At 49.8% G+C, this 13,623-nt stretch overlaps 1 protein-coding gene across 2 annotated transcripts in view; it reads right to left on the bottom strand.

Annotated features, from left to right (window-relative positions):
- Window positions 1-13,623, bottom strand: part of GPC3 (glypican 3) — a 134,709-nt gene that overhangs the window by 72,281 nt on the left and 48,805 nt on the right. For both annotated transcript variants that reach the window (XM_061446230.1, XM_061446231.1), the window contains exon 3: window positions 4,596-5,290. In XM_061446230.1, the coding sequence (XP_061302214.1) occupies window positions 4,596-5,290 (695 nt within the window). The remainder of the gene's footprint in view (window positions 1-4,595; window positions 5,291-13,623) is intronic.

The raw sequence follows: 13,623 nt of genomic DNA, 5'->3' as shown, positions 1-13,623 counted from the left end.
TTCTCAGTCATGTTCCACCACTGCTCACAGAATGGTTAACAAAAGGAGATGCTAAACACACCTTGGGATAACTACGAGTGGGTCTGAGCTTACTGAAAACCAAACCCTCCCCTGTTTTTCCAGCTGTAAGTGAAAAATTGAGCTGGCTACCAGTTGGCAATAGAGAACAGCCTGAGGGTTAAACTTGGCCAATAAAGAAACTGAGAACACAGAGGCTGTACATCCAGCCCAGGAGTGATGCCAACAGAAAGCAACCTGCATCAAAAATACAGAGAAAACGACTTTGGCATCTCAAAGGGAACGACTTCTTGAACAGCACTGGAGTTTCAAAGCTTTCCTCACAAGTCTCTAGCACAGAAAGAAATCCATTAGCAGGCAGGAAAAGCTCACTGGAGCTCCCTGCTGCTGTAACCCACCAGGCAAAGCAGCTTCCAGGTGAGCCAGCTCCAAAAGCAGCTCCCGGGCAGCATCCAGGGAAAACCACCCTTGCACGGCTGTGCTCACAAATGCCCTGAGTCGCTGTCTATGGTGACAGTGACATCTTCATCCCTGGGTGCTAAAAGTCCTTTCACTTACCTGTTCTTGATTTGCAACCTTGTGCGTCTGCTGGTGCTGCAAATTCCTATACACTAGTTTGCAATAGAGCAAATTGCTTCTCTCTGTGGAGCTATAACAACCTGTGCCAGTGTCTCACCACCCTCGCAGGGACAAAGTGATGCCTAAGAGCTCATCTCAATTTCCCTTTTCAGCTTGAAGCAAGCATAGCAGTGCCCTGACTGGGGATTACTGGTAAGAGAAGGAAATCACTGCATTCGCATGTTCAAGGCCAGGTTGGACAGGGCTTGGAGCAAGCTGCTCTAATGGAAGGTGTCTGTGCCCGTGGCAGGGGTTGGAGCTGGAGGAGCTTTAAGATCCCTTCCAACACAAATCATTCTGTGATTGTATGATTCCCAGACATCAGCTCCACAGCATCTTCCATGCCTGACCCTACACTAACACACAGAGGCCCTGCCAAGGATAATATCTTGCTGTTCAAGACAACTTTAGCTCCATGTCCAGACGGAGACGCACCACACCACAGCTAAAGGGCAGGAGAAATCCTGCCACCCGCATCCGAAGGGCTGGGCATGCAGAACAAAGAAGTTAATGCAGCCAGTATCCACATCCCTCTCTCTGATGAGTCACACTTGCAGCGCATCCTCCTCCCCACATGCAATACATGGTACAGCCTCACAAGCCACCCACGTGTTTTGGTTCGTGTCTCACTATGATGGGAGCTGCTGGTGGTTCCCACTCTGCTGGGATGCGTTCAAAACCTTGATGAGTTACAGGGGTGGAAAAGAGGGTTGAGAAAAAAATCCTTAACTTGGATATATAATCCAGCAGCCTTCACACCTCAATTCTGTAACCTTTCCAAATGCATCTGTAGAGCTGGCTTAAGGTAGAGACCTCGACCCATTCAGTGGATGAGGAGCTGATGATGGTAACAGCCAGAGCTGGGGTCAACAGCTTGATGGCCAAGTGGAGGGGATGGTGAGGCCCAGGGTGCCCAGAGAAGCTGTGGCTGCCCCATCCCTGGCAGTGTTCAAGGGCAGGGTGGACACAGGGGCTTGGAGCAAGCTGCTCTAGTGGAAGGGGTCCCTGCCAATGGCAGGGGTTGGTCCTTCCAAACCAAACCAGTCTGTGATTCTGTGATTCTAACCCCAGAGGAGATCAACTATTGGCTATGTAAGACACCCATATCTATTGTCTCTCTTGCACTTCCAACAGCAGATAAAGCATTAACTTCAAGAGGGCTGGGATTGAATATTTGATGAAGTTTATGTGTAGTGCATCCCTCCGATTGTCTTTGTGCCAGAGAGCATGAACAGACTGACTGAAATCACTCTCCTCTGCATTCAGGATTAAAATAGCCACAAGAGGTGGATGTACCAGGCACATTTTCAACCAGAAAAAATACAGCAGATAGGAAAATTAACAGAGATACAGCCCTAGACAGAAATTTCCCCACTCTGCCCCGAGAGTCAGGCTCCCCGGTGAGCTATTTTAACAGCACATATTAGGGGTAAGGTTTTTAAACAAATAAAGGGTAGAAATAATATAGCTCTGACACACCCCACCCATCCCTGCCAAATGAGTTGTTAAAGCAGGGCTTGGGATGGGAACTGCCCGCTGACATCCTAGTGAATTCACTCTTCCCCACTGCTGGGTAGGGAGCAGCACAGCACCAGCGCGGGCTGACACCGAGGTGCATGCCTGGAGGCACACAGCATCCAAAAGCAGATCAACTTTGACTCCTCACTGCGGGGACTGCAGAGCTCCTCCGAAACCTGCCTGGAGGCCCTGCAACACCTCTGCAGCTCAACTCGCCTGCCCTTGGCAGCCAGGCCTGCTGCAAGCTATAGAAGGGGTTCATTCAAATGCCTGCACCCAGGCTGGGGGTGGGTGACAGGGGACAGAGGAGCAGCCACTTGGAGGAAGGATGCTTGGTCAGGTAATGCACCCGAAGACCTGAAATACCAGGAAGGAAAACTGCTGCCACAGAAGTGCCACCAATGCTGTGAGAAACCAAAGCAGCCCATAGGACAGGCAAGGACAGTGGTGTTGCTGTTCAGGCTGTAATCACTATGGGCATGGAAGAGTTTTCCATACTTCCAGAGGATTTTAATGACAATTAAATAACCTGTCATTAGCCTTAATAACATACATGTGCATTGAACTCTGCCTACAGAAGCAGTGGTGGTCAAGGTCAGTAATAACAGAGGTTGACAGGAGGAGCCAGCACAAGAGCAAAATCCCACATTTTCAAAGACAACTCTCATGACATTTTAGACTTTGATCTGATGATGATGTCTAAAACCAATCATATTTACAGGATAACAGTAAATACAACTGTTTGCTACCAGTAGAGTCTTTGAAACACAATATGTGCTGATTAGATTAACAGAGAAACTTCCATTCCAGCAGAGCTAAAGAGTAAACCTGTATTTTAGCCCTCATGGGCAGAGATGTTCACTCCATATCCCAGGTGCAGACCAGCCATCAGCATCAGGCGTTTGCAGGGCTGGAGCTCAGACTGTCAGCGCTGCCAGTACTGTCTTACTTCTCTATGAACAGCTCAGCCCTTCACTCGAAGAAGTTGCTCTGGGCTCAGATTTGATGGAAGAGCCTCAGCTGAGCAGCACTGGTGTTTGAAAAGTAAGCTTGAAAAACCCAGTGGCCATTCTCTTTCAGTGCCAGTTGCCAGACAATTGGCTGGCCTGGCTTAGATTTTCTGTTCCTCTACACTTCTATAGCTAAAAACTGCCTTAGAGCAAATCACTAAGAACCAGTAAGTATTAAATAACCAAGAGGAGTTACGTTTAGCTGAGTACTACCTCTGTAAGGCAGTAATGAATCCAAACAGCTCTGTAAGTCTGAAAGCACCGAGTGGTTTTGCAATGCTCAGCGATTTCTTACTTTAAAGGAAGTCAACGTTCTGCTTTGGCAGAGGATGGGCAGATGATGGCTCTACTGCCATGGCTTGTGTTGACCTGAGACACTCCAGCTACTTGTTGTCCCACAAACACCTTCTCTGTAGGGAGATCAAGGTCTCAGTATTCACTAATATAACTGATAGTCATGTTCCTTCACCATATACATGGACACCTTCAATAAAAAGGAGGACAAACACTTCTCCTTTGAGGACTGTACAGCAATGAACATGGGTCTGCTTGCAAAACCAGCCATACAGCACCTAAGGGCTCTGTTCTGCCTTAGCACCTACTAAGCAGAGCAGGTTTGCTGGTGCATAGCATCCTGGATGCTTTTGCTCACAGCTGAATATGTCAGCTGCTCTTTGAGATGAAATAGGCTCACACTACAAGCAGAAGCAGGTTTTGATCCTTACTGCCTTGGAAGTCCCAGCTGGGCTTAGAGCTGAGCTGGGTGTTCTCTCCTGCATACATCATTATCACACCTTTAACATGACTTCATCTCACCTGACCTCAAGCTAAACCTACAGTTACATCTCTGCTCCTCTGCTGTTCCAGAGAGGGTTGGCAGGTTCTGACCGATGGGGGAAGACCCTGCCCTGGCTCCATGGCAGCAGAAGTTGAGCCCAGCAGAGCCACGGCTCTTGGAGCCTATCAGCTGGTCCTGGGGACATGAGAGATGTTTGGCAGGCTGCTGTGAAACAGGGGTTTCCTGCAGGAAGGGACTGAGGCATGCAGGCTGAAAGCAGTGTCCTGCTCTGAACCCTGGAGCCTCATGTGCTGCACATGAGTCCTGCCTGCACGCTGCGGTGGTACGTCTCAGGCCATCACCAAGCAGAGGTGGCACATAAGATGGCACAGGAGAGTGCTGCTGGCTGAATGGCACGCAACACAAAATCCATAAGCTGATACTCCCACGGTCCTTCTCTGACCATCCCAGGCCCACAAACCCCAGTTTCAAACACTACCAGAAGTTTTTGAGAGGTGGGGACGGAGAAAGGAGCTGGCAATAGGAGCATTTAGGGTTTGTTGGCTGGAGGAAAGGGGGAGGTTGGTTTCAACATGCAGAGCTTGTGGTACACAACAGCCCTGCCACGGCAGCAAGCTCATGGAGCTACTCACAGTTGGGGAGAGCTTTCCTTCGTTCTTCTGCACGTAGATGATTGCATCCCGTACCAAGGAGAAGAGGTTCAGGAGGACGTGCTCCATGTCATAGATGCCATGCATGCCTTTGGTCAGCCCCTCCAGAGCCCTGATGTACTCTCTCCAGTGGTTATCGATCTCTATGACACCCGCCAAGCATCCTTGCATCACCATCGCACAGTAGGTGGCACAGGGCTTGGCCAGGAGCAGCCCCTGGCAGTGTGAGCAGTACCACATCTTCAGCAGGGCTCGGCCACAGTCCTTGCTGAACTTTAGGTGGTCGGTGGTGTTGATCACCTCAATCCCCAGGTTGAGAGCCTGCAGAAAGGCTCGGGTGGCCTGCAGCGACTTGGACACCTGCGTCATCATCATCTTTGGGTAGTTCCCAAAGACTTTGAGGTCCCTCCTGGCTGCCCGCAGGCATTCAGCCATCTCCACGGAGGGCTCGGGGAAGCCGGGATTCAGCAAGTGCGAGTAAACCAGAGGGAATAAACTGTCAAAGAACTCATTGATCATGTCATTGACACTGAGGTCGGAGCCCAGGATGTACAGAGAGACATCAGTAAAAAGTTCTCCGACAAACTTCAGGGCTCTGGGCCCCATGCTCTGGTAGTGGCTCCGAAACATGCTGTTGGTGAAGTTCCTTGCGTGCCGCACCACAATCTCAAAGGCTTCTGCAAAACACAACAGAAAAGGGAAGAGTTCATGAAGAGATGAGCTCGGACACAGGGATTGCTGCTGCAAAGGCTGGTCCCATCCTGCCCACTTTGGGTCACACACTGGCTGGCAGCCGTGCCTGCTGCAAACCCATCTTCAGGGGAAACCCGTGCGCTCTTTAACACCAGCTCCATTTCAAACGGCAAAACTCTCTGATCCAGTTTGCATTTCAGCTTTTAAAGGAAATATTGATCCCACAAAAGGGATAGACTGCAATTTCTTTCTCCCCCCCTTACACATCGATTTGATATTAACAGGAATCCTATCTCCAGACTTAATTTAAAACACAGATAAATGGTTGACAAAGTGACCAGTGTTTAAAATCAGGAAACAGTAAATGCTGACGTTCTGTTATGAAAAGGAAAATATTTATAGGAGTGTAATCACACCCAGGATATTTGGACTCTGGCCCAGCACCAGCCCTGCACAAAGTGTCCTCAAAGCCATTTGAAAAGCCCCTGTAGTGCTGTGGCCGTCCTGAACTCATCAGGCTCACTTCAACTGAACATTCAAAGTTACATCTGCCCCTGGGCATGTGCTGCTCCGTGGTCCAAAGTGATGCTGAGTTCCAGAGATGCAGCGTGGGTGCCCAGCTAGGACCACTCTCACACAGCAGGTTGTGCCACACTGCCCCATGGAGCTCAGGGACCGTCAGTTTGCAAGGAAAAGCCAGGCTGCATTTTCCCCTCTCCACCTTCAAAGACTTGAGAGCCTTCTGCCCATTCCTCCTGCACAGAGCAAACAGGAATGCCTCCAGCAGCAGCAGTTATTCCCTTGATTACAGCCCTCCTCACCAGGCTTCCAAAATATCATACCCATACATGCAAAACCAACATCTCAGTTGAGACATTAAAACCGTCTTATAACAGCCTTCCAGTAACTAAAGGAGCTACAGGAAACCTGGAGAGGGGCTTGGGACAAGGGATGTAGGGACAGGCCAAGGGGAATGGCTTTAACCTGCCCGAGGGGAGACTGAGATGAGCTCTTAGGCAGAAGCTCTTCCCTGTGAGGGTGCTGAGGCGCTGGCACAGGGTGCCCAGAGAAGCTGTGGCTGCCCCATCCCTGGCAGTGTTCAAGGCCAGGTTGGACACAGGGGCTTGGAGCAAGCTGCTCCAGTGGAAGGGGTCCCTGCCCGTGGCAGGGGTTGGAGCTGAAGGGGCTTTGAGGTCCCTTCAACCCAAACCAGGCTGGGACTCTGAGCATACCGACACACCCCAGTTTGGGGAAGCCACCAGTGCAAACCAAAGTCTTTCTCTCTACCAGCCTGTGTCCTCCTCTTCAGGGCACTATTCGTAACACGCTAAGAACAATGAAGAGCCTCAGAGCTGACAGGTCACTGACACCCAGCCACGTAACTGCTCAGCTGGGTCACTCCGGAAGCACACATCCAGGCTCAGCTTGCACGGGGATCATCATGGTCAATAATTCAAGGGAACGCTTGATTTTTAAACCCCTCAGTGTTATCTTTCCCATTTGTTACACTGGGGATGCAGCTGAGCATCTCCATGGGGGCTCAGTATTAACATCAGTTTGAGCAACATCAGGCCTTGCTGCTCGCCCTGCAGGACCCCTCACGTTCCTCAAGCATTTTGGAATCCATCACATCTCTAGGACTTCCAACTTTTGCTTCCTCATGCATTCTATGCAGGATGGACAGGGACTCAAGCTGTTTGCAGCCCCCACACCAGCGTGCAGAAGGCTATGGTGTAAGTGGTGAGGGAATAGAGCAGGGTACCAAGAGAAGTGGTAAATGCTCCATCCCTGGCAGCGTTCAAGGCTAGGTTGGACAGAGCCTTGGACAACAGGGTCTAGTGTGAGGCATCCCTTCCCCAGGCAAGGGGTTAGAACTGGATTATTAAGGTCCTTTCCAACCTAAACCATTCCATGATTCTATGAAGCAGGCATCAAAGCACAGCTATACTTTTGCCAACAGTCTCCATCCCATCTGGTGCCTGTAACCTCCCAGGCGTGCCGCTGAAGCATTTTGTCCACAGCACCCAGCACCCAACACCCACACCAGGACTGGCCCAGAGCAACCATCTGCATCCCCAGATGGAGCAGTCCTTCCCACCAGCACAGACTGAGGGATGCAGCAGAGCAAGGACAGAGCCCTCCCTCCACGCCTGCCTGAGCAGCACAGCAGACACCTCACTCCTCGCTCCCTACAGAGCCCTGCAGATCCCTCCATCAGTGTCTGACACACACGAGGGCGATGCGCAGCACAGTTCTGGCTGCGCTGCTATTAAAAGTTTGAAACCAACAAAAAAGCCTCTTTAAATAGGGCACATGGATAACGAAACTTTTCCCTCCTTCATCCTCAAGAGCCCCAGAACAGCTTCCACCTCAAAGCACGCAAAGAACTTTTTGGACCAGTGTTTTGCTGCCAGCCCTGCAGCCGGTGCCAGAATTGTCATGCTGTGCTTCACTGTCGCCTTTAACCTCCTCTCTCTTAGTTCCCTTAGAAAATGTCATCCCTCTTCCCTTCCCTCGCTCCTCTGTGCTCTGCAAGCCCCCCTCAGAGCCAAGAGGCTCTTTGCTGATTAGAAAACCAGTCCAAGCCCCTGTGTAAACCTCCTACAGCGAGGAGCGCTTCAGAAAGGAGCTGAGAACAGTGGCGTAGCCCAGGAGCGTGCACGCAGAGTCCCACTGCTTCAGAGGTCACGGCATGCACATCATTTTTATCATCGTAACTGGCTAAGTGTGTCTATTTTATGTGCCTTGGAGCTTTGGCATATACCCATTAGAGAGTGCAACAGACACCATAAAAGCGCATGAAGCCTCCTGCTGTCCTATTAATACATGCAAGAAATAATAAAACTCGGGCAATAAAAGGAGAATCTTGTACATCCAGACCCTCTCGCACCCATCTGCCCCATGGCTGCTGCGTCTGAAATACTCCCTGCAAAGGGCTGGCTGCAAGAACATTCAAGCCCCAGCAGCAGAAGTGACCCATGGCCAGACTCTGAGCGCCTCAAAGAGGAGGGAACTGTGTGGGTCTGTCCTCTGTGCTCCCAGGAGTGAGTCTTGTGTGGAGATGGAGGGAACACCTTGCTACAAAGCACCACGGGCTTCTGATCCCCCACCACATCCCGCAGCCTGGATCTGCTGCCGGTAAATCCTGCCCTTCTCCTTACATGACACTACTGAAACTCCTGTTTCTGGAGGACAATTGAAGCCTTTCTTTGTTCTATTATTAATTTCTTCTTTTCATTTCAAGGATCATTTCAAAAGCTGCAATTTAAGAGCATCTGGTTCTCAGGTCTGACTGAAGCACAGTAAATACCTTCATAGCACTGATAAAAGAGATCATCCAGTGGATGATCAAAGCTCCTCCAGCTCCAACCCCTGCCACAGGCAGGGACCCCTTCCACTAGAGCAGCTTGCTCCAAGCCCCTGTGTCCAACCTGCCCTTGAACACTGCCAGGGATGGGGCAGCCACAGCTTCTCTGGGCACCCTGTGCCAGCGCCTCAGCACCCTCACAGGGAAGAGCTTCTGCCTAAAAGCTCATCTCAGACTCCCCTGTTTCATCTGGAAGCAGGCAGAGCAGTGCCCTGAGTGGGGATTAGAGGCAGGAAAAGGAAATCACTGCATTCAAGTGAAGTGTTCAAAGCCAGGTTGGACACAGGGGCTTGGAGCAAGCTGCTCTAGTGGAAGGTGTCCCTGCCCGTGGCAGGGTTTGGAGCTGGAGGAGCTTTAAGCTCCCTTCCAACACAAACCAGTCTTTTCTTTTTGCCCCTTTGCAAAAGATTGTTTTCTAAAGCCAGGCAGTTATCTCCCCACATTTAAAGCCTTATCTTGACCACATAAAGATAAGCTTTTAAAGTGGAGGAACTACAACTTGCTTGTTATTCCATTAGTAAAGACAAGGCTCAGTTTTATCTTTTGGATGCCAGCCAGGCAAGTCATCATAGACAAGTCCACAGCATCACCACGGTGTTGCTACCTCCCTATAAAAGCTTCAAGGCCATCTCCTCCAGGACCTTATGGCAGAGTGGCAAACGCTCCTGAACTATCCCAAACTGTAAAACAAGCAAGGTGATTTCCATGCAGCAGCTCTCCCTTGAGCTCAGCATGGATCCCTGGCCTCCAGCTGAATCCCACCCTCTGCACATGATGCATTTTGTGATTCACTGCACCCTTCCCTGGATGCTGCTGCTCCGATGTGCCCCGGGCTGCAACATTATACACAGCACTGCCCTGTGCTGCACTTGGGACCAGTTTCAAACCTCAGGAGCTCTACACAACAAAACACCCTTTAAATGCCTTTTAGGTGTGAATGTGCCTCTTCTGCCTCAATAAATCTCATCCATGGATGCAACTGCTCCAGGGCAGCAAGTGAAGCAGCTCCTGGAGCTCAGTGGATTTGCTGCAGTCCCTCTCCTTGTGTCCCTGGTCTGCTCCCTGGACTTCTTCCCTTGAGGGTCCCTACTCACAGGACCTGGCATCAAACACTGTGCAAGGCATAGCAATAACCACAGGAGCTGGAGAGCCTCTGGCCCGGTCAGATCTCTCCTGTGAACAATTCCTGCTCTCTGGCACTTCCCTGCCGATGGCAAAACCTCCTGCAATGACCTATTGATGCAAATCCCTCTCCCTTCACTCCTTAGGACACAAATCACATCAGCAAAGAATCAGGCACTGGAATTCCTCAGCCCATGGGAATCATTTCCATCCTGAGGTAACAACATGGGTCTGCAGGCAGGGCAGTGGGTGAATTCCTCAGTTAATCTGGTCCTAACGCAGCTGCTGCATCCCCTTCAGGCTTTCTGTATCTGTACAAGTGCCACTCAAACCATGCTCAGCCCCTCAGAAAAGAACCCACCAGTGTTCCCAGATGGGAATTCAAACGGTCCTCAAGGAAATGCTACAAGGTTGGGGTTCTGTAAAAAGCCTTTTCTGACACTGCAATAGCTGCAGCACCGCTTGGAGCCAGCTGAGGAGCCACCAGCATCCACCTGTGAGTGAGCGCTGAAGAGGAAACACTTCTTTACCAGCTCAATGAATCCGACAGCTTCAGACTCATCACAGCAGCCCCTGCTCCTGCAGGACACAAAAGGGCTCACCGAGAGATAAGTGTCTGCAGGAAGGGGCTGGCTGCCACAGGCACTGCTGCTGCGAGGAGCCGCGGGTTGTTTTTCAAACAGCAGGTAATATTCATCTCCAAGCCTGGGAAAGTTTGCCCTGTATTGAGCAGAAAGGGAATGAAATCCAAGGGGTTTTCCCTTGGCAGCAATATAAGCAGACTCCGGATTTGTTCTGTTATGATTTACACGATACTGCAAGACTTCAACAACATTATCAGGACACAAAAGCTCTCCTAAACAGCATAATTACTGTTGTCTGAGGATTACAAACCCCATCAGCTGGTGCCACTGCTGTTCTTAGAGGGTGTTGCTCTGAGCACATTTGGGTTTAGAGCTTAGGAAAGGCTTTTTTTTAGCCCCAACTATGACAGAGCTTTTTGAATTACTTTTACAATATTGTCACTATTAAAGTTATGGACTCATAAGCTCAGGAGCTTATGAGATTTGCTTCAAAGTGTTAGCAATAAGAATTAGGACAATTCCGTTATCCTTTTCTACATTTTAAGCCACCAAGGTTTGCACTTTGTACCTTTGCCCTTGCTCTTTCAGACCAAGAGAGGAAAGGTCTCAGTCCAACCTTTAAATGAGAGGGGGCTCCTTCTCTTCCCAGCTCCATGCCCACCACTCTCGCTCCCATGGGAGTTAGAGTTCCAAAGGCAGTGCTGCTCACCAAAGCCAAACCATTATGCTCCTGTCAGAGAAGCATCTTCTCCTCATTAGCTGTGCCTATCAAAATACCAAGCTCCAAAGCCATTCCTTTTTAATTGTTCAGCTTATTTAGTGCCCTGTTACTTTGAAACACACACCCTGATGTTTCTAATAAAAATGCTGTATTCTGCATCTCATCATACCCGCTCCAGACACCCCAAAACCACAGTTACATCCTAGGTAACAGTCTGACTGCTGAGCAATTAGTCACACTGTGCTTCACCCATGTATTATTTACATCCCATGCACAAAACCTTTGCTAATGCAGACAGCAGAGCCCAGCACCACAAGCTGCTGCAAGCCAGAAGCAAGGAGACAAGAAACACTGTTCCTGTAGCTCTTCAGCTACAACCAGCCCCAGCCTGGACCAGCCCTACCTGGAGGGGGTCTCGTGCAGCACTCCGTACCCCACATGGGCATCCACAGCTCACAGCAGCAAAAGACAGGTCAGGGATGCTGCAGCACAGGGAAGGACCTTTTCTTTTGATGGGCACCAGGATGCCTTAAGAGATTCCCTGGAGACACTCAGAAGTACATGGTCTAGCAGAAGGCGTTAGGGTGTTAGACCCGGATGATGCGAAGGTCCTTCCCAACCCAAACCATTCCATGGCTCTCTGAGTACACATTTCAGTGGTGAAACCCACACTCTAAGTGAAATTCCCAAGAAACCCCCAAACATCCCACAGCAAACACCTCTCAGGAATGACGCTGGAGGAAAATCTCGTCTGGAACTTCATGCTGGAGCACATGGCTGTGGTGCCTGTGATGAAATATGGGTTGCACCCCTCTTGTGTAATTTTTTTTCCCTGAGCATCAAGGGATACTCTGCTTTGTGCCGTGACAGATGTGTGAATGTAGAAGAGAGTCCTGAAAATTTCATAAGGACAAAGCTAAAAATGCAAACAAAGCTGGAACAAATAGTGGATGACGAGGATTCCTTCTCAAAATCAAGGGGAATGTGAGCAATAAGGGCCCAGACAAGCACATTCAAACCAAGCCCTGGGAGCACAAGTGGGAAAAGCAGAGACAGAAGGAGGCAAGAGGCTCCTGCAGCAAAAAGGTAGTTGTGTTGTGCTGGTAACCTGTTACCAGGATAGATAAACCCATCCTAGTGCTGAAGCCCACATAAGGGTTGGGGTTCAAGTCCAGGCAATCAAGAGAGCAGGGAATAAACTGCTGTTCCACAGGGCAGAGGCTGCTGGGATGAGAGTGATCCCACTGAGCACAGCGCAGCAAGAAATGCTTTCATTGGGAAAGGAGCATCCCTGCCGGGGATAACTGAGCAGGCAGAGATACATCAGGTATTTTACCACTGCAAAGCCACATCTGGGGTTGTTCTGGTTTGGTTTTACTTTGAAATGGAAAACTAAAGAGAGGAGACACAGGGAAAGCAGCACTGGGTCACCTCCCAGCCACGCTGTAGTGATTGGAGGCTCCAACACCAACCTGATGGGGTTATAAAGATATCAGAAAAGCCACATGCCTCTTAAAAGATGACTGATGAGCCACAGTTCAAGCAGAGAGCAAGTCCATGCGCTCCCTCCAACATCTAGAGGCCAAGCGTTTCTAACCCCCAGGACACCAGTTTGGGGAGCTCCTCGAGTTATGTTCAAGTAAGAGTTAGAAGCAGCTTCTGAAAACAATGCATGTTGAGCAAATTCCTTTATTCATCAGAATAAATGAGGATGAAGCCTCTCGGTCGAGTATTCAAGCAACACAAAACCCAAAGTCTTTGGAAGCGCATTGGTCTCAGTAGCTTTATAGCAAGGCAGCTCTGGATGGGTTTTCCAGGCTCCCTTTCATTCCAGAGGGTTTTTATCAGCCTGTTAAGCCTTCAACAATGGGGAGCAGACTATTTATTTGAGAAGCAAATTCCTTCCTCTGTAATCTCCCCCAGCCAAATTCCCTTTAAAGTTATCTGAGTGTCTGATGAAAAGCAAAAGGCAGAAGATCAGCTCTTGATCCCTATAGTAACAGGAAGGACTTGCACTTATTTAAGGGCATCTGTTGGCTGGTTTTAAGTCACTTCAGCCCCTTTATTTCTGATTTTGAGCTCCCTGGAACTCAGGAAGGATAGGGATTTCCAACATGGGAACCAGACTGTGCATCATCTCAGTAGCACCGGTGCAACTGGCTCTTCCAATGCTCCGTGGGAACATCCAACTCATTGAGCATCTTGCTCAGCACGGAGCAGGGCACCCAAGGCACATCCTGCCTGAGGCACCACAGGGTCACACAGGACACCATACGCACATCAGCACCACCACGACAGGGCTCAGGACACTCCAGACACACAAACCCCAGGCACTGATCTCATCCATACACAAAAAAGGACCTACCCATGGTCCCAGTTTCCAGACTTGGCACTTCCCAAAGACTGGGCTCACTTCTTCCTTCCTTCTCTGTGGTATCTGGAGCAGAGCTCCCAAAACCAGAAGTTATTTAGCTGGTTTATATTGTCTTGTTTGCTCAGTTGTAGGTGGTTTGTTCGTTTGAA

This window comes from Pezoporus flaviventris, unplaced genomic scaffold (genome assembly GCF_033815535.1).
Source record: "Pezoporus flaviventris isolate CSIRO_AGI_PZ_B2104156 unplaced genomic scaffold, CSIRO_AGI_Pfla_v1 ptg000005l, whole genome shotgun sequence".
Taxonomy (NCBI): Eukaryota; Metazoa; Chordata; class Aves; order Psittaciformes; family Psittacidae; genus Pezoporus; species Pezoporus flaviventris.
This window is presented reverse-complemented; position numbering and strand designations above follow the sequence as displayed.